This window comes from Bubalus kerabau, chromosome 2 (assembly GCF_029407905.1).
Source record: "Bubalus kerabau isolate K-KA32 ecotype Philippines breed swamp buffalo chromosome 2, PCC_UOA_SB_1v2, whole genome shotgun sequence".
In the NCBI taxonomy this organism is placed as follows: domain Eukaryota; kingdom Metazoa; phylum Chordata; class Mammalia; order Artiodactyla; family Bovidae; genus Bubalus; species Bubalus kerabau.
Window position 1 is genome coordinate 92,045,226 of NC_073625.1, and position 21,261 is coordinate 92,066,486.

General features: G+C 39.7%; 1 protein-coding gene, 1 non-coding gene and 1 pseudogene across 2 annotated transcripts; all 3 read left to right on the plus strand.

Moving 5' to 3' along the window:
• The first annotated feature begins 7,857 nt into the window (after positions 1–7,857).
• On the plus strand, positions 7,858–7,964 carry LOC129645083 (U6 spliceosomal RNA). The gene has a single exon (XR_008711174.1). It is a non-coding gene; the product is annotated as a U6 spliceosomal RNA (small nuclear RNA).
• Positions 7,965–7,970: 6 nt separating this feature from the next.
• On the plus strand, positions 7,971–8,946 carry LOC129643463 (mortality factor 4-like protein 1). Its single transcript, XM_055567964.1, has one exon. The coding sequence runs from the start codon at positions 8,078–8,080 to the stop codon at positions 8,783–8,785; it is 708 nt and encodes a 235-aa protein (XP_055423939.1). The 5' UTR covers positions 7,971–8,077; the 3' UTR covers positions 8,786–8,946.
• A 415-nt stretch (positions 8,947–9,361) lies between these two features.
• On the plus strand, positions 9,362–10,164 carry LOC129644446 (actin-related protein 3-like; annotated as a pseudogene).
• The last annotated feature ends 11,097 nt before the right edge of the window (positions 10,165–21,261 follow it).

The window sequence follows — 21,261 nt, forward strand, 5'->3', positions numbered from 1 at the left end:
GCACCCCTTGGTAGTTTGGGGCAACCTGGGTTACAGCCCAGCTACATTAACTTCTTTCTCCCATTAACTAATTTATTATGATTGCACATGTGAACTAGTATGTGTGCATTTGTCTTTAGAAACAATTATTTAAGGTACAAACCTGGTATGATATTTTCATGGGAGTTTTCTACTCCTAAAGCTTGATTCTAGACCTTTCAGTTCAGTTCAGTTCAGTTCAGTCACTCAGTCGTGTCCGACTCTGTGATCCCATGGACTGCAGCATGCCAGGCTTCCCTGTCCATTAGCAACTCCCAGAGCTTACTCAAACTCATGCCCATTGAGTCAGTGATGCCAGCCAACCATCTCATCCTCTGTCATCCCCTTCCCCTCCCACCTTCAATCTTTCCCAGCATCAGGGTCTTTTCAAATGAGTCAGTTCTTCACATCAGGTGGCCAAAGTATTGGAGTTTCAGCCTCAGCATCAGTCCTTCCAATGAATATTCAGGACTGATTTCCTTTAGGATGGACTGATTGGACCTCCTTGCAGTTCAAGGGACTCTCAAGAGTCTTCTCCAACACCACAGTTCAAACGCATCAATTCTTTGGTGCTCAGCTTTCTTTATAGTCCAACTCTCACATCCATACATGACTACTGGAAAAACCATAGCTTTGACCAGATGGACTTTGTTGGCAAAGTAATGTCTCTGCTTTTTAATATGCTATCTATTTTGGTCATAACTTTTCTTCCAAGGAGCAAGTGTCTTTTAATCTCAGACCTTTACATAAGGAGAACTCCCCAGACAGGTGCATCAGGTATCACCTGGTGAGAGTGAAAAAGAAAAGATGGGGTTTCTAAGTCCTCACATAGCTCAACAAGGTCCCAGATCCAATGATCCAGATGTAAGGAGCTACAGGCAATGAAAACCTAAGGGAAAAGGAACACTGCTTTCACATCAGTCACCTTTCAGGCCAAAAGGCACTGAAGGGAGGGATGCATTATTGCTTCAGAAGGGCTTTCTGGGGTCTGCTTAGCTTATTCCATCTTTCCCATTCTCTGATGTTAACTTTTACATCATCTCGCTGCTTGGACTGCAGGATTCAGACATTTCTTTGCATCCCAGGTCAACCTTGACTTTAACAAGAACATAAATTTCTTCTTCCCCCAGATTCCTGGTTTGGCTTCAGCCCATTCCATACAGGTCCCACCTCTCAAGACCTGAGGCTGAATCAGAGGACTAGGTCTCCCACACATCTGGGGGGAAAACCTGGGCAAAACTCTCAAAGCTTCACGACTGGTTGTAGGAGCAGCTGCCACCCCAAGCTGATCACCATGCAGAAAAAATTGGGCCTTTCACATTGCCAACCTTCAGGACAGGACTTCCCCCTGCTCTGTTCCTCCACTGAGCCAACTCCTTTGCAAATGTGGGTAGAAAAACAGTAGCAGGAAGAAAGCAATGGCACCCCACTCCAGTACTCTTGCCTGGAAAATCCCATGGACGGAGGAGCTTGGTAGGCTGCAGTCCATGGGGTCGCTAAGAGTCGGACATGACCGAGCGACTTCCCTTTCACTTTTCACTTTCATGCACTGGAGAAGGAAATGGCAACCCACTCCAGTGTTCTTGCCTGGAGACTCCCAGGGATGGGGCAGCCTAGTGGGCTGCCGTCTATGGGGTCTCACAGAGTCGGACACGACTGAAGTGACTTAGCAGCAGCAGCAGCAGTGAGAAACCAAGGTTCTTCAGACTCTCTTCAAACCTCTCTGATGGTGGTGAGTCTGGACTCTACTATCACTACCTAAGATTCTGAGATTAATAGTGGCGCCAGGGAGCCAGAGGGATGGAGCCAAAACTGGTGCCTCGGTTATGAGTATATAGTGCCCCTAATTAATCCCATCTGGCTTCATATAATTATCTAAGCAGAAGTGCCTTTGGCATTATTTGAATCACAGATTGAGCTCTAACTTCTGCTGGTAACTATAGAGCCCGTTCTTCAAAGCATGCAGCAATGCAAGCAGAAGGAATAATTTGCTTCTTATAGACATATGCCCTGGACAGGGACATCTTCTGAATGAAATACTACCAGAAACATAGTCAATAAGCATTGAAAAAATCCTTTCTGTAAATAGTGCCAAATACAATTTTAAAAACCTTATAAATCATGGAAGTTTAAAAAATAACAACACATCACAGTTTACAAAATATTTTCACCAATTTTCCCATTTGAAAGGAAAACAAGAAGTGTCACAATTTCCAATTTAAAATAATAGAAGAAGGAATTAACTTTAACTGGGAAGAAGAAAGAATTAAGATACTCTGTCTCATCGATAAATAACAGGGGAATAAATAAGAAAACAAACAACTAACTTAAGACCAAATTCCAACATCAGTTTTATATGTGTCCCTGTCATATAACGATGTATATGTCTCAACATGCTCGGTGGCAGGATTCATGCGTTCAGGTATTTCTGGTGTTCCTGTGATACAGGCTTTTCAGAAACTTACAATGCTAGAAGGTTTACTCAAGGGAAGAAAATTATTTGGTTTAAGCGATAGTTATTTTTTATAGTTTTTTAAGAGCTGCTGTTATGATCACACCTGTCCTTTATAATCTTTACATATCAATCTTAGAAACAAGAAAAGCAGGATTTTCACTCTATTTATATTCACATCAGAGAAGTGCAACAAAACATTTCAGTGAAATGCTATGGCAGACAATCTGCTCCATTGCAGCAATGTGTTTGATGTGGGCTCTGGACACAAAGCAAACCCTCACAGTTGGGAAACGACAACTGATGCTTTTGTCAAAGCCTGCCAGCAGCTGATGACCCTGACCTCCCTAATTCTGAGTGCATGTCTCTTAGTGGTGGTTCCTTGTGTATGTAAGTGCCCCACCAGAGTTATCTGGATGGGTGGTCTATGGAATAGATGGAATTTATGGCCAGTTTTGCTCACAGATGGGCAACTACTTCAAATGCTATTGCTTGATGTTTGATTGTGGAAAGGGACCTGGTTGATTCTCCCCAGAATCAAATCAAACACTAATACTATGAGGCTATGGTTACTATTAGTATAACTCCTTTATGAGCAAGGGGAAGACTTAGCAACACACAACAAATCCTTCAGACCCAAAATGAAAAAGGAATCACTTTTTGCCACTAAAAACAAAAAGAGGAAAGAAGAATGTTAGATGCCATCCTGTGTAAACCAATAGACAGCTTCTCTTTTCTCCCAAGAGTTCTATTCTGTCTCTAAATTTCTAATGTATATCAAATCACTGCATAATATTTCTCAAAACTTTGAATGTCGACAAAAATTTCAAAACAAAAACTATTTATTTTTGAAAAATCTTTTCTCATTGTGAAAATAATTATTCACTTGCAATACAAAGCCATTATACCTTCAATTTAGAAAACGCAAATACCCTTGGTCTTCCAATACCATAAAGTATTGACATTATTTTCACTTAGTATGAATGAAGGCTATGAGAACTAGCTTTAACTGGGAGGAACAAGGAATTAAGACACCAACTCATTAAGGAAGAACAGAAGACTGAAAGTAAAGGTATAGGAAAAAAAAAAATAACCCATGCAAATGGAAACGAAAAGACAGCTGGTTTAGCAGTACTTATATCAGAAACAATAATTCTGTACAAAAGACAAACATGAGAATTATATAATGATTAAGGGATCAATACAAGAAAAGAATATAGCATTTATAAATATATATGCATTTAATTTGCTGTTGTTGCTGTTTAGTCACTAAGTCATGTCCAACTCTTTGCTACCCCATGGACTGTAGCACATGTACCCCATGTCCTCTGTCCTCAACTATCTTCCAGAGTTTGCTCAAATTCATGTCCATTGAGTCGATGATGCTATCTAATCATCTCATCCTCTGGCAACCCCTTCTCCTTCTGCCTTCAATTTTTCCCAGCATTAAGGTTCTTTCCAATGAGTTGGCTCTTGACATCAGGTGGCAAAAGTGTTGGAGCTTTAGCATCAGTCCTTCCGATGAATATTCAAGGTTGATTTTCTTTAGGATTGACTGGTTTTATATCCTTGCAGTCCAAGGAATCTTCAGTCCAAGTCAAGAGCCTTCTCCAGCACCACATTCAAAAGCATAATTCTTAGACCCTCAGTCTTCTTTATGGTTCAACTCTCACACTGTACACGACTACTGGAAAAACCATAGCTTTGACTATATGGACCTTTGTCAGCAAATTGATGTCTCAGCAAAGTGATGTCACTGTCTAGGTTTGTCATAGCTTTCCTGCCAAGGAGTAAGGGTCTTTTAATTTCATGGCTACAGTCACTGTCCTTAGTAATTTTGGAGCCCAGGAAAATAAAATCTCACTTCTTCCACTCTTTCCTTTTCTATTTGCCATGGAAAGATAGGATCAAATGCCATTAGTTTTTTTAATGTTGAGTTTTTAAGCCAGCTTTTTCACTCTCCTCTTTTACCCTCATCAAGAAGATCCTTAGTCATTCTTCACTCTCCACCATTAGAGTGGTATCATCTGCATATCTGAGGTTATTCATATTTCTTCTGGCAATCTTGATTCCAGCTTGTGATTCACTGAACCCAGTATTTCACATGACATACTCTGAATAGAAGTTAAATAAGCAGGCTGACAATATACAGCCTTGATGTACTCCTTTTCCTATTTGGAACCAGTCTGTTGTTCCATGTCCAGTTCTAACTGGTGCTTTCTGACCTGCATATAGGTTTCTCAAGAGGCAGGTCAGGTGGTCTGGTATTCCCACCTCTTTCAGAATTTTCCAGTTTGCTGTGATCCACACAGTCAAAAGCTTTAGCATAGTCAATGAAGTAGAAGTAGATGTTTTTCTGGAACTCCTTTGTTTTCTCCATGATTCAAAAAATGTTGGCATTTGATCTCTGGTTCCTCTGCCTTTTCTAAACCCAGTTTGTATATCTAGAAGTTCTCAGTTCATGTACTGCTGAAGCCTAACTTGAAGGATTTTGAGCATAATCTTGGCTAGCATGTGAAATGAGTGCAACTGTAGAGCAGTTTGAACATTCTATGGCATTGTCCTTCTTTGAGATTGGAATGAAAACTGACCTTTTCCAGTCCTGTGGCCACTGCTGAGTTTTCCAAATTTGCTGGCATATTGAATGCAGCACATTAACAGCATCATTTTTTAGGATTTGAAATAGCTCAGCTGGAATTTCATCACTTCCACTAGCTTTGTTCACAGTGATGCTTCCTAAGGCCCACTTGATTTCACACTCCAGGATATCTGGCTCTAGATGAGTGACCACACCATCATGGTTATCCAGGTCATCAAGACTCTTTTTGTATAGTTCTTCTGTGTATTCTTGCCACCTCTTCCTAATCTCTTCTGCTTCTGTTAGGTCCTTTCTGTTTTTGTCTTTTATGGTGCCCATCTTTACATGAAATTTCCCCTTGATATCTCCAGTTTTCTTAAAGAGATCTCTAGTCTTTCCCATTATATTGTTTTCCTCTATTTCTTTGCATTGTTCATTTAAGAAGGCCTTCTCATCTCTCCTTGCTTTTTTTTTCTTTCTCTCTTTTTTCTTTTTCTTTTTTTTTTTCTCCTTGCTTTTCTCTGGAACTCTGCATTCAGTTTGGTGTATCTTTCCCTTCTTCCCACATCTTTTGCTTCTCTTTATTTTTTCAGCTATTTGTAAAGCCTCTTCAGACAACCACTTTGCCTTCTTGCATTTCTTTTTCTTTAAGATAGTTTTGGTCACTGCCTCCTGTACAATATTACAAAGTTCAGTCCATAGTTCTTTAGGTACTCTGTCTACCAGGTCTAACCCCTTTAATATCAGAGCATCTAAAAATGTAAAGCAAATATTAGCAGATATAAAGGAATAAATTGATAGTAATACAATAATAGTAGGATACTTGAATATACCACTTAGATCAATGGACAGGCCATCTAAACAGAATATTAATAAGGAAGTAGTGGCCTTAAATTCCACATTATACCACATAGACTTAATAGATACCTGAAGCTTCCCAAGTGTCGCTACTGGTCAAGAACCTGCCTGCAAATGCAGGAGACATAAGAGATGTGGGTTTGATCCTTGGGTTGGGAAGATCCCCAGGAGGAGAACGTGGCAACCCACTCCAGTATTCTTGCCTGGAGAATCCCATGGACAGAGGAGCCTGGAGGGCTACAATCCATAGGGCCACAGAGAGTCAGACATGACTAAAGTAACTGAGCACGCATGTAGAACATGCCATCAAACAAACAAAAACCCAGAATACACACTTTTTTCAAGTGCACTTGGAATTTTCTCCAGGATAGATAACATGGTGGCCACAAAACAAATCTAACTAAGTTTAAAAAATTGAAATTATATTAAATATCATTTCCAACCACAACAGTATGAAACTAGAAATCAATAAAAATGGGAAAAAATGGAAAAAAAAACACAAACATGTAGAGATTAAACAACATGTTACTAATAAAATGAATCAACAAATAAATGAAAGAGGAAATCAAAAAATACCTTGAAATGAATGAAAACAGAAGTTAAACTTTTCAAAATCTATCAGTTCAGTTCAGTCGCTCAGTCCTGTCCAACTCTTTGTGACCCCATGAATCGTAGCACGCCAGGCCTCCCTGTCTATCACCAACTCCTGGAGTTCACTGAGACTCACGTCCATCGAGTCAGTGATGCCATCCAGCCATCTCATCCTCTGTCGTCCCCTTCTCCTCCTGCCCCCAATCCCTCCCAGCATCAGAGGCTTTTCCAATGAGTCAACTCTTCCCATGAGGTGGCCAAAGTACTGGAGTTTCAGCTTCAGCATAATTTCTTCCAAAGAAATCCCAGGGCTGATCTCCTTCAGAATGGACTGGTTGGATCTCCTTGCAGTCCAAGGGACTCTCAACAGTCTTCTCCAACACCACAGTTCAAAAGCATCAATTCTTCGGCGCTCAGCCTTCTTCACAGTCCAACTCTCACATCCATACATGACCACAGGAAAAACCATAGCCTTGACTAGACGAACCTTTGTTGGCAAAGTAATGTCTCTGCTTTTGAACATGCTATCTAGGTTGGTCATAACTTTCCTTCCAAGGAGTAAGCGTCTTTTAATTTCATGGCTGCAGTCACCATCTGCAGTGATTTTGGAGCCCAGAAAAATAAAGTCAGCCATTGTTTCCACTGTTTCCCCATCTATTTTGCATGAAGTGATGGGACTGGATGCCATGATCTTTGTTTTCTGAATGTTGAGCTTTAAGCCAACTTTTTCACTCTCCTCTTTCACTTTCATCAAGAGGTTTTTTAGTTCCTCTTCACTTTCTGCCATAAGGGTGGTGTCATCTGCATATCTGAGGTTATTGATATTTCTCCCGGCAATCTTGATTCCATCTTGTGTTTCTTCCAGTCCAGCGTTTCTGATGATGTACTCTGCACATAAGTTAAATAAACAGGGTGATAATATACAGCCTTGACGTACTCCTTTTCCTATTTGGAACCAGTCTGTTGTTCCATGTCCAGTTCTAACTGTTGCTTCCTGACCTGCATACAGATTTCTCAAGAGGCAGGTCAGGTGGTCTGGTATGCAAAAGCAGTTCTAAGAAGAAAGTTTATAGCAATATAGGCCTACCACAATAAACAAGAAAAATCTAAAATAAACAACCTAACTTTCTATCTGACAGATTTAGAAAATGCCCAAACTTAACAGAAGGAAGAAAACAATATAGTCCAGAGCAGAAATCAATAAAATAAAGCTCCCAAAAAACACACAATAAAAAAGATCAGTGAAACTAAGAATTGGTTTTATGAAAATATAAACAACATTGATAAGCCTTCAGCCAGACTTACTAAGAAAAAAACAGAGTCTAAATAATCAAAATTAGAGATGAAAAAGAATGAAGTAGTGCTCGCTTCGGCAGCACATATACTAAAATTGGAACCATACAGAGTAGATTAGCATGGTCCCTGCGCAAGGATGACACGCAAATTCGTGAAGCGTTCCATATTTTTAAAATTGGGATGAATGGGTTCCAGAAAGCAGAGTACTCAAGTATGTGGATACCAATTTACAAAAACAAAGGGAGCTTCAGAAAGCCAATCAGGAGCAGTATGCAGAGGGGAAGATGCGAGGGGCTGCCCCTGGAAAGAAGACTGCTGGGCTGCAGCAGAAAAATCTTGACGTGAAGACAAAAAAGAACAAACAGAAGACACCTGGAAATGGAGATGGTGGCAGCACCAGTGAGACACCTCAGCCTCCTCGCAAGAAAAGGGCTCGAGTAGATCCTACTGTTGAAAATGAAGAGACATTCATGAGCAGGGTTGAAGTAAAAGTCAAGATTCCTGAAGAACTGAAGCCATGGCTTGTTGATGACTGGGACTTAATTACCCGGCAAAAACAGCTCTTCTATCTTCCTGCCAAGAAGAACGTGGATTCCATTCTAGAGGATTATGCAAATTACAAGAAATCTCGAGGAAACACAGATAATAAGGAGTATGCAGTCAATGAGGTTGTGGCCAGGATAAAGGAGTACTTCAATGTGATGCTGGGTACTCAACTGCTCTACAAATTTGAGAGGCCGCAGTACGCTGAGATCCTTGCGGACCACCCTGATGCACCCATGTCCCAGGTGTATGGGGCGCCGCATCTCCTGAGACTGTTCGTACGAATTGGAGCAATGTTGGCCTATACACCTCTGGATGAGAAGAGTCTTGCTTTATTACTGAATTATCTTCATGATTTCCTAAAATACCTGGCAAAGAACTCTGCAACTTTGTTTAGTGCCAGTGATTATGAAGTGGCTCCCCCTGAGTACCATCGGAAAGCTGTGTGAGGCGTGTGTACCCACCCATGTTTGATCTCTGTAAACACCTTTTTGTTTCTTAGTCCTTCTCTTGTACAAACAATGTACTTTGGAAATGTTCGTGTATAACAAAATTGATGTTTGTTTTCTGTTTGATTTTAAACAGAGAAAATAAAAGGAGTTACAGCTCCTTTTTTCTTTCCTTTTTTTCATTTCAAAGTTGCTACCAGTGTATTCAGTGATGGACAACAGAGAGACATACTGTAGAGTGTTTTACTGCTTAGTTGACAAAGCTGCTTTTGAACGCTGGTGGTTTCTATTCCTTTGACACTACGCACTTTTATAATATGTGTTAATGCTATATGACAGAATGCTCTGATTACTAGTGCCAAAGGTTCAATTCAGTGTATATAACTGAACACTCATACATTTGTGCTCCCCCCCCCTTTTTTTTATGGTGCTTAAAGTAAAGAGCCCATCCTTTGCGAGTCATCCATCCATGTTGTTCCTTAGGCATTTTATCTTTGCTCAGATTGTTGAAGAACGGTGGCTTGTTTCATGGTTTTTGTATTTGTGTCTAATGCACGTTTTAACATGATAGACGCAATGCATTGTGTAGCTACAGTTTTCTGGAAAAGTTAATCTTTTAGAAATTGTTTTTCAGATCTTCAATAAATTTTTTCTTTAAATTTCAAAAAAAAAAAAAATGAAGTAAAAGAAAAAGCCACGTGCTTCATAAAGTGGCCTGTCCACCATGGTATAGTTTAAGACTGTTACCTAATGGAAAAGTTTATGGACAAATATTGTCTCAATACTTAAAGTACAACTTGAAGGTCATTACTTTTTTCTGATTAAATCTCCACTTAATGCTCCTGAAAATAAAATATACTACTGAAATACTGTTTGAGTACTTCATGGCTCATATAAAGCCATGCAGGCTATGCTTGCATTAACAACATCCTGAGCATCAAAACAAGTAGGAAAACTGACAGTGGCTGGTATGAAGATGGAGTCATTCCTGTCCTTTCTATGGCTATAGGACATGTGATTGGCGGCTGAAGTAAGCACATTCCAATCACAAGGTAAGCTGTACTGTATTTCATTTAGCAATTGCTAAGAGGCCAAGAAGTAGGAATTCCTCTAGGGCAATCCCTGGAAACAGCTATGGAAGTAAAGGAGCATAGTTATATTTGCCCAGATTTAGTAAAAGAATTTAACAAGTATGACACAGAGAGGCCAAAGTATACTGGAATCAAGCCAATCTCAAAGAAAGAATTTTCCATTGATGTTGGTTATGACAGATTCTTGGAACTTGAAATCTTTTTTTCATCCAGAATTTGCTAATCTGGACTTTACTTACCTAAGAAGTAGTAGATGAGGTAATTCAGCATTATCTTACTGATGTCTGAGTTCTCTCAAGTGAGTAAGAATACTGACCTCACTTAACTGGATATGCAGAGGTTTTGAGTGTCATTTTTATATTTTGAAGGAAAAAATGACCAAGTAAATGATACATTTCAAAAAGGAGCCTCATACACAACAATGTGGATGAATTTAATGCCACTGATTAGAACACTTAAAATGGCTAAAATGTAAATTTCTTGCTATATGTTACCAAAATTAAAATATATATATATATATATATTTTAATTTAGGTGGCCTCATGACACTTGCCATTATTTATTCACGGGACAAGGAATTCAATAATTAGGAAATGCTACCAACCACACTTAAAGAAAATTGGTTTTTGCTGCAAGTGTTTTTATAGCTGAGAAGCTAGTACAGTTGACCCTTGAACAACAAGGGTTTGAACTGTGCAGGTCCACTTATATATGGATTATTTCAACAGTAAATACTATAGTTCTACACATTCTGTAGTTGATTGAATTTGTAGATATGCAATCACATATATGGAGGAACCACATATACAAAGGAACTACGAAGGGCTCACTATAACTTATGTTTTTGACTCAGTAGAGGGTCCACACCCCTACCCCCACATTGTCCAAGAGCCAACTGTGTATTTGATTAAGTCTAATTCCTTGGACTCCTTCTTGCTAAAAAAAGAAAAAAATTAATAAAGACAGCCTGTTGGATCTTTTTTTTAAAGCAATGTTCCAACATCAGATATTACCACACCAGTTTCAGTCTGTGTTTACTGAAATTTTTTTCTGGTTCATGTCTTAAGCAGATGCCACTGACCCAACCTATGAGAGGCAGACACACAGTGCTTGCTGCAGGTGCAAACAGTTCTCTGCTCAGACAAATTTTCTAACCCCTCTCCTATGGCAGAAATGAAGCAGACTGGCAAAGCCAATTAAATCTCTATTAGCTGATTTGAGGTGATTCTAATGGATTTGTTCCCTCTTTGCTCTTTTTTTTCTTTTCTCTTCCCCTCTTTTCCTTTTTTTGTGTTTGTTTTTTGTTTTCTGTTGGGCTTTGTGTCTGGCTTCAAAGTGTTTTCAAGGTTTTTTCACCTGTAGCATGTATTTGCTAGCAAGGTTATGCTCAAAATCCTTCAAGCCAGGCTTCAGCAATATGTGAACCAAGAACTTCCAGATGTACAAACTGGGTTTAGAAAACTCAGCGGAACCAGAGATCAAATTGCCAACACTGACTGGATCATGCAGTAAGCAAAGGAGTTCCAGAAAAAGGTTCTGCTTCCTTTACTATGCTAAATCCTTTGACTGTGTGAATCACAACAAACTGGAAAATTCTTAAAGAGATGGGAATACCAGACAACCTTACTAGTCTCCTGAGAAACTTACATGTGAGCCTAGAATCAACACGTAGAACTGGACATGGAACAACTGACTGGTTAAAAATTGGGAAAGGAGTACAAGGCTGTATTGTCACCCTGGTTATTTAACTTATATTCAGGGTGCATCATGTGAAATGCTGAGCTGAACGGATCACAAGCCGGAATCAAGATTGCCTGGAGAAATATCAATAACCTCATATAAGAAGATGACACCATCCTAATGGCAGAAAGCGAGGAGGAACTAAAAAGCCTCTTGATTAGGGTGAAAGAGGAGAGTGAAAAGGCTGGCTTGAAATTCAGCATTCAAAAAACTAAGGTCATGGCATCCTGTCCCATGATTTCATGGCAAATAGATGGGAAAAAATGGAAGCCGTGACAGACTTTATTTTCTTAGACTCCAAAATCACTGCACATGGTACCTGCAGCCATGAAATTAAGACACTTGGGTTTCTCTGATGGCTCAGACAGTAAAGAGTCTGCCTGCCATGCAGGAGACACAGGTTCTATACCTGGGTCAGGAAGATCCTCTGGAGAAGGGAACAGCAAGCACTCCAGTGTTCTTGCCTGGAGAATTCCAGGGACAGAGAAGCCTGACAGGCTACATTCCATAGGATCGCAAAGAGTCAGACACAACTGAGCAACTAACACTGCTCCTTGGAAGGATAGCTATGACAGTCCTAGACAGCAATTAAAAAGCAGAGACATCACTTTGCCAACAAAGGTCCTTATAGTCAAAGCTATCATTTTTTCAGTAGTCATGTACAGATTATGAGTTAGACCATAAAGAAGGCTGAGTGCAAAGAACTGATCCTTTCAAGTTGTGGTGCTAGAGAAGACTTGAGAGTCACTTGGACAGCAAGAAGCTCAAACCAGTCAATTCTAAAGGAAATCAACCCTAAATATTCATTGGAAGGACTGATGCTGAAGCTGAAGTTCCAATACTTTGCTCACCTGATGAGAAGAGCCACCTCATTGGAAAAGACTCTGATGTTGGGAAAGATTGAAGGCAAAAGGAGAAGGGTACGTCAGAAGATGAGATGGTTAGATAGCATCACCAACTTAATGGACATGAATTTGAGCAAACTCCAGGAGAGAAAGGAGGACAGAGGAGCCTGGCATCCTGCAGTCCATGGGGACTCAAAGAATTGAACACAATTTAACAACTGAACAACAACAGTGTATATCAGCACAACATCCCTTAGTTGTTTCACGTAGCTATAACAAAATATCATAGACAAGGTGACTTAGAGAGCATTTATTTCTCATACCTATGAAGCCTGTGAAGTCCAAGAATAGAGTGTTGGCAGATTTGAAGATTTGGTCTTTAGTGAGGGCCCTCTTGCTGACTTGCAGACTTTTCACTGTATCCTCACAATGCAGAGAGAAGACCGTCTAGTGTCTTTTCCTGTTCTTATAAGAATACCAATCCTATTATGGGGGCTCTACTCTCATGAGTTCATCTAAACCTAATTACCTCTCAAATTCTCCACCTCTTCATATTATCACATTGGGAGTAATGGCTTCAATGGTGGATCAGGGGAGACAGAAATATTCATTCCATAGCATGACCCAATAATGTTCCATTGTATACATAATACTACGTTTCTTCAATCCACTCATTAGTTGATAGACATTTGGGTTATTTCCACTTTTTCACTACTATGAATAATGCTATTATGAACTTTTGTATACAAGTTTTATGTGGCCACGTTTTTCAATTCTCTTGGGTATATACCCAGGAGAGGAATTGCTAGTTCATATAGAGACTCCATGTTTAACCACTCAACGAACTGCCAGTCTGATTTCCCAATGGCTGCACCATTTTACAATCTCATAAGCACCAACACTATTGTCTGTCTTTTTTATTACAACCATCCATCCTAGTGGTACGCACTAGTGATCAGTCATGTCTGACTCTTTGTGACCCCATGGACTATAGCCCACCGGGCTCCTCTGTCCATGGAATTTCCCAGGCAAGAACACTGAAGTAGGAAGCCATTTCCTCCTCCAGGAGATCTTCCCGACCCAAGGATCAAACCTGAGTCTCCTATGTCTCCTGCATTGCAGGTGGATTCTTTACTTGCTGAGCCACTGAGGAAACCCTCCATCCTAGTGGTATCTTGTGATTTTTGATTTGCATTTCCCTAGTGGCTTCCCTGGTGGCTCAGACAGTAAAGCATCTGCCTACAATGCAGGAGACCCAGGTTCGATCCCTGGGTCGGGAAGATCCTCTGGAGAAGGAAATGGTAACCCACCCCAGTATACTTGCCTGGAGAATCCCATGGACAGAGGAGCCTGGTAGGCTACAGTCTATGGGGTCGCAAAGAGTCGGACATGACTGAGCGACTTCACTTTCACTTTCAGTGTCTAATGATGTTGAGCCCCTTTCCTTGTGCTTATATCTTCTTTGGGAAAATGTCTATTGAACTCTGCCCACTTTTAATTGGATTCTTTGCCTCTTTTTTATTGAGTATAAGAGCTCTTTATATTTTAGATTATAAGACCCTTATCAGATATATGATTTTCAAATATTTTTTTCCTTTTTGGGCTTCCCTGGTGGCTCAGAGGTTAAAGCGTCTGCCTGGAATGCGGGAGACCTGAGTTTGATCCCTGGATCAGGAAGATCCTCTGGAGAATTAAATGGCAACCCACTCCAGTACTCTTGCCTGGAGAATCCCATGGAGCGAGGAGCCTGGTAGGCTACAGTCCATGCGGTCGCAAAGACTTGGACACGACTGAGGATTATCTTCTTGGTAGTGTCCTTTGAAGCACAATTTTTTTTTTTAATTTTGATGTGTGGCAAAACTAATACAATTATGTAAAGTTTAAAAATAAAATAAAATTAAAAAAAATTTTGACAATAAATTGCTTTTTAAAAAAGCTTTTGGATGTCTGGATCCAGAGTAATATTTTCTTAACACATTATAAAGACTTTCATAGAGTTTTATAGCAGATAGGAAGGTAATTTAGGAGTACAGTACAAGAAGAACAAGAGAGGTTAACTGATAATTAAAAGGGAAAATATTTTGATGAGTAGAAAATTGAATTTCCACATAGTTAATATATAAGATTAGAGCCTCTGTAATATATTTTTACTTCTTTTCATATGTGTAAATGCACATAAAGCAGATTGAAAGGAGTTATTGTATAAACACAAGTCAGAGAGGAAAAAATCCATGCTTGCCTCTAACTCTGACTATGTGGAACTAAAGGAAAAACAGAGTTGATTACTCAGGTTAAAAGCTGGGGATCTATAAATGACAAATAGCTATATTAAGGAAATTATTAACTTTATATACTGAACCACTGCTAATGACATTTTAATTAATAAAAGTCACTTTTGAAATAAAACTTTCTGGTTAATTTCTCCTCTCCCTTTGGACTCTTTGGTAGTGAAAAAAAAATTAAATTCAAAACACATCTGAAACTTTTATAACAGTTTATGCAGAGCATACAAAGTTCACAGTTTATAAATTCTCCTTACCTCAAGAAAGGAAATGGGCAGAAACAACCATGAACCACTCTTGTAGTCGTTTCTGCTAAAATACTTCTCCAGTGTACTTTTAGCTATTCATTTCCTTCTTCTTTGTTGTAACAGACATATAACATTATGGTAGTTTCAGGTATACAATGTAATGATTCAATATTTGTATATATTTCTAAATGATCATCACAATATCTAATTAATGTCTATTACCACACACAATTACAAAAAATTTTTTTCTTGTGATGAGAACTTAAGATCTACCCTCGTAGCAATGTTCAAATATACAATATAGTATTATTAACTATAGTCACCATGCTGGACAGTACTTTGATGGGACTTCTGGAAGTTTGTACCTTTTGACCACCTTCATTCATTTTGCACACCTTCTACCTCCTGCTTCTGCCACCCACCAGTAAGTTCTCTGTATCTATGAGTTCAGTTTTGAATTATTTTTTAGATTCCACATATAAGTGAAATTACATGCTGTTTTTCTCTGTCTGACTTATTTCACTTAGCATAATGCCCTCAAGTTCCATTTGTTATCACAAATGGCAATATTTCATTCATATTTATGGCTGAAAGTGAAAAAGTGAAAGTCGCTCAGTGGTGTCCGACTCTTTGTGACCCCATGAACTATACATATATTATTCTGTCCATGGAATTCTCCAGGTAAGAATACTGGAGTGGGTAGCATTTCCCTTCTCCAGGGGATCTTCCCAAACCAGGAATCAAACCCAGATCTCCCACATTGCAGGCAGATTCTTTACCAGCTGAGCTACAAGGGAAGCCCAAGAATACTGGAATGGATAGCCTATCCCTTCTCCAGCAGATCTTCCCGACCCAGGAATCGAACCTGGGTCTTCTGCATTGCAGGCAGATTTATGGCTGAACAATATATAAACCACATTTTCTTCATCCATTCATCCATTGATGGATACAAGTTGTTTCCATATCTTGGCTATTATAAATAATGCTACAATGAACATGAGGGTACACCTATATCTTTTCAAGTTAGTGTTTTCATTTCCTTCAGATAAATACTAGAAGTGGAATTCTTGGATCATATTGTGGTTCCATGTTTTAATTTTTTAGCAATCTCCATATCATTTTCCATATTGGCTGTACCAATTTGCATTCCTGCCAACAGTGCATAAGGATTCCCTTTTATTCATATTCTCATCGATACTTGTTATTTGTTGTCTTCTTACTAATAGCCATTCTGAGTGGATGGAGTCATGACCTCTCCAGTTTTCAGAACATCCAGTAGTGGAGTATGGTGCTTTGGAAGCAAAAAGGACAAAAGATTTCTCATCAGTTAGCTGAGATAAAGGATCATGGAGGACCTGCAGTCAACGGTCAGGGGTGGAGAAGGTTGGCCAAGACCTAGGCATATGCTACGCAATATGCTAGACCAGGAGACGCCATTCCATGCCCCACCTGATGCCTGCTGCTTCCTGCCTAAAAGTTCTTGTGTGTATATCTTACATCCCCAACTGTGTTGTGATCTCCTTGAGGACCTTATCATATTTGAGGTTTCTCTCCTTTTAGTACCATGTTGGACACAAAGTACACACTTAGTAACTGAGAAACAGATTACCAATTTGCCATGTCGTTTACCAGCCTCCTCATTCTTTTCAGAACTGTAAACAAACACAAATACATCTCAACTCTGCACACCAATGATGATGATGGAGTTTTTGTTCTAAAGTGGAAGAGTGACATGCCACCGTAGGGATTTTTTATTGCTCAGATGGTAAAGAATCTGCCTGCAGTGCAGAAGACCCAGGTTCAATCCCTGGATCGGGAAGATCCCCTGGAGAAGGAAATGGCAACCCACTCCAGTATTCTTGCCTGAAAAATTCCATGGACATAGGAATCTGGCAGGCTACAGTCCATGGGGTCACAAAGAGTCACATAAGACGGAGTGACTTTGACACACAGACTACTGACCACATACACTATGGTTGATCTAAAGGAGTCAGGAGATAGGATATGATGGTGAGATCCAATGAGAATATCAAAACTCACTCACTAAAGGGCCCTCATTCTTTTCAGAATCAGCTAGAGGATGTGTGAGATGTGACTTTAAGTTCACTAGAGCTGAGGCTTAGCATGAGGCTTCACAGGGACCCCTTAATGTTTAGATTCACTTAATGTTACAGCCTTTTTCTTGGGAAAAAATAAAAAATAACAAAATTTTTTAAGTATTAATGTTTTCATGCAAGTACCACCAAAATCTACATAAAACTTCCTCAAAATTAAAGTTTATATTATTGTAACATTGGAGCAATAAAAAGGATACTTTCAGAATTATCATGAAAAAGATTTGGCCATAAACTGTGACATCTTGGTGTTTAATACTATCATTAAAGAGCAGAGACGTTTTGCACAACAAAGGAAATCATCAACAAAATGAAAAGGCAACTTACCAAATGAGAGAAAATACTTCAAAATCAAATTGATAAGGGAATACTATCCAAAATATATGAATAACTCTTACAACTCAAAAGCAAAAAAGTCAATCTGACTAAAAAATAGACTGAGGCTATGAATGGACATTTTTCCAAAGAAGACATACAGATAAACAGATAAACAACAGATACATGAAAAGGTGTTCGGCATCACTCATCATCAGGGAAATGAAAATCAGACCCACAATGAGATACCGCCTCACACCTGTTAGGTTAGACCCTGGTAGGTGTCCAAAAAGGTTAAGCTAAAGTCCCATCTGAGAAAATCACTCCATGATGTATTCAAATCATGCTTCACCACTGGTAGTGACCTAAGTCCTTAGACCAGGCTTATGCACTGCAGCAGTCAAGGTTCTCCAGAGAGAAACAGAACCAACAGGAGAGTCATTATGAGGAATTAGCTCACATGATTACGGAGGCTGAAAAGTACATAGCCTGCTACCTGCAACCTAAAGACCCAAGAAAGCCAGTGGTATAAATTCCAGTCTAAGAGCAGAAGAAGATCAATGTCCCAGCTCAAGCAAGCAGGCAGGAAAAAATAAAAAAAGAGGAGGTGAATTCCTATTTCTTCTACCTTTTGTTATATTCAGATCCTCAATGGATTGAATGATGACATCTACCCTCACTGGGAAGGGCAAACTGCTTTAATGAGTCGCCAATTTAAATGTTAATCTCATCCAGAAACACCCACAAAGACACATGCAGAAATACTGTTTAATCTGAACACCCTGTGGTATCGTCAAGTTGACACATAAAATAATCATCACATGTACCGTCTTCTTTCCTTCATAATGATTTGTCCTTAGTTCTAAATGCAAATGACCATCCACAATCTTTTCCCCAAACACTTCTATTTTGACTGATAACCAAGATATTTACACTGGAATCCCCATTACAACATTAAAAAAAAAAAATTCAGGACCTGCCACAATCAGACCCCTTCCATCTCCACAATTAGACCTCTTCCATCTCTCCAACCTGATCCCTTTTACTCTCTGTAGTGGGTTGATTGTGTCCACCCAAAAGATATGTCTAAGTCTTAACCCCTGGTACCCATGAATGTGACCTTATTTGGAAATAGAGTTTTTACAGATGTAATTAAGTTAACGATCTTTGGAGAAGATTACTTTGGATTCAGGGTGAGCCCTAAATCCAATGACTGGTGTCCTTATAAGAAAAAGAGAAAATTTAAGATACAAAGACACAGAGGAGAAAGAATTTTAAGATAGAGGCAGAGACTGGAATACGGCACCTACAGGCCATGCAGCCAAAGACTGCCGACAACCACCAGAAGCTAGAAGAGACACATGGAATGGTTTCTCCCTCAAAGTCTCGAGAGGGAATCAACTCTGTAACACCTTGATTTTAAACATCTAGCTTCTGTGAGACAGGGCATTTCTGTTGTTTTAAACCACCAAATTTGTAGTGCTTTGTTACAGAAGCCCTAGAGAAGAATACCCTAGTAAATACTCCTCTCATTTTCCCTGAAATACATCAACCTCTTTCCCACCTCAACACCTTTCCTTAACTATTCCCTCACCCAACATGTCATACCCTTCACCTTTTCACTTGTCCTTCCTAGCCTCTGGGACCTCTCTCAGTCCTACTTATTCCAATCAGTCTTCTCCAGCTATTCCTATCCACTTACTTTCTTAACTGTTCGTTGTACTATGTATTATATACAGTCTTCCCCTCCTACTTAAGGTTCTATGTCTTATTTCCCTAAACAAACTGAAAGCTCCATGAATGCAGATTCTTATGCTATAACCTTAAATTTAGCAAGCACTTGCCAAAACCATATTTAATTACTACATAGCATCAGATAAACCGAGAGAAAGGGCCTTACAGCTGTAGTACCACCAATACTGTACAGCAGAGATTTGCACAATACTGTAAGTCAGCTATATTTCAATTTAAAAATAATTAAAAAAACAAATCTCAGTGGCATTACTGCAGACTCCTCCCCAGATTCTATACCTCACAGGTTGAACTTATATAGCCCAATTAGAATAGGATGAATGGGAGCAGGTCATTCTCTGTGGTGCTGCTCAAGGCTAAACTTTCACCCCCAAAGCTATTACAGTCACCTTGTCATTGCTTTGTGAAATAAAAAGGGGACCTATGAGAAGTTACTATAGCAAAGCTATAATTTATACGGCATTATAGTAATAGTGATATTGAAGATCTTTGATGCATTTAGGTTGCATAGGCTTGAGGCTGCTGAACTCAATATTAATCAAAAAGAAGACTCATAGCAAAAGAAAAATTTTCCAATCTTCTTCTGTGATCCAAACATGAAGGAAATATTTTCTCTTATTGGAATGGTCTTGAATGGATATTTGCAAATTATCTTTCCTTTCTTCTTTATTTGGTCTCAACCAATGACTTTAGATGAACTCTGTTAGCTGCATTCCTTCCGTACCTATTTTCAGGAGTCTCAGGTAAGAATCCTTGACTCAACTCTGTGTAAAATGTAGGTAACCTGAGGTCTTCAAGTGCAAATCTAACATGCTGCAGGGAAGAACCTAGAATGGAGTTATGGACCAAGTGTTAGAGATGCTGTTAGGACAAGATACACACAAGACACTTCCCCCTCTGGCCTCTCTTGTTAGTACAATATGAGTTGTAATGGTACTAAGTGAGCAGAACTGGGAAGTTACATTACCAAGACAAAAAATCTTCATGGAAGTTTCCCTCTCTGAGTCAGACTTGAGCCAGGATATTGCCTGCCTCACATCGTATAGCAGAATCCACATGACCAAAAAAATCTTAGGGATTCTCCAAGCCAAGAAGTCATTGCCTCCCCTAAATTATCCCAGAGTCCAAAGGGGAATGGCTACTAGATCCTGGTGATACAACTCTTTCACTTACCTCAAGATGAGCTGAGCAAAGATTTCACATCAGTCTCCATGAGTCCAACCGAGAGAACGCCACAGCTCACTAACCCTCTCCCATGGGCCTGCCCACCACATGCCGCCCACAGCCACTGGACTTGTAGAACTGCCGCAGCAAGATTTTACCCTTTCTCCTATTTTATATTTGGTCAGCACAAATTCCCAGAAAAACTGAGTCTCAAGAGACTCTCACAGTTTCTCCCTTTCTCCCTCTGTCTCCTTTCCCCCACCATCACGTGCATGCATACATTAGAGAGGCTTCGTTTGGCATATTTTTCCTTTTTTCATAATTTACATTCATTCAATAGTTTACCAAGCATTAAAAAAAAAAAAAAAAAACTTTATAAGACACTGGGAAAAAAGCATTGACCTCTTTGTGTGTCAATGATTACGATATGCAGGGTCCTCTTTCTCTGTCTGTGGCTGCAGCACACACACACACACACACAGCTGGCCAGATAGCTGGTGGGCACAAAAGTCACCGGCCACCATTGTGCTGGGCCTTCAGGCCTTTACAGTGAATCATCAACACTCCAGGTCTACAGATTACCCTGCACCTTGTAGAACAGTGGTTCTCAACCTGGGTGCACATTAGAATCATTTGAGAAGTTTTATTTAAAAGGTGATGCCTGTCCATTCTAGGGATTCTGGTTTGGCTGACTGGGAATGGTATTCTAGGATCAGTGGATTAGTCTTCAGGAGGCTATGACGTACAGTCCAGGTCAAGAAAACCTGGAGGCGGGGCGGCGGGGGGTGCACTGGGGAGGGCAGGTCAGAGTTCCAGCCTCTTTTTTCCAAAGGCCCATAGTCTCTAGGTAAATTCATATTTGCAAATAGATTTGGGAGGAAAGTGAGATGCTAACTCCTCTTCCCATAAGTATCTTAACTCTCTC

Excerpts from the sequence above, each read along its gene's own strand:
- LOC129643463 (XM_055567964.1), top strand. The coding sequence starts at position 8,078 with ATGCGAGGGGCTGCCCCTGGAAAGAAGACTGCTGGGCTGCAGCAGAAA.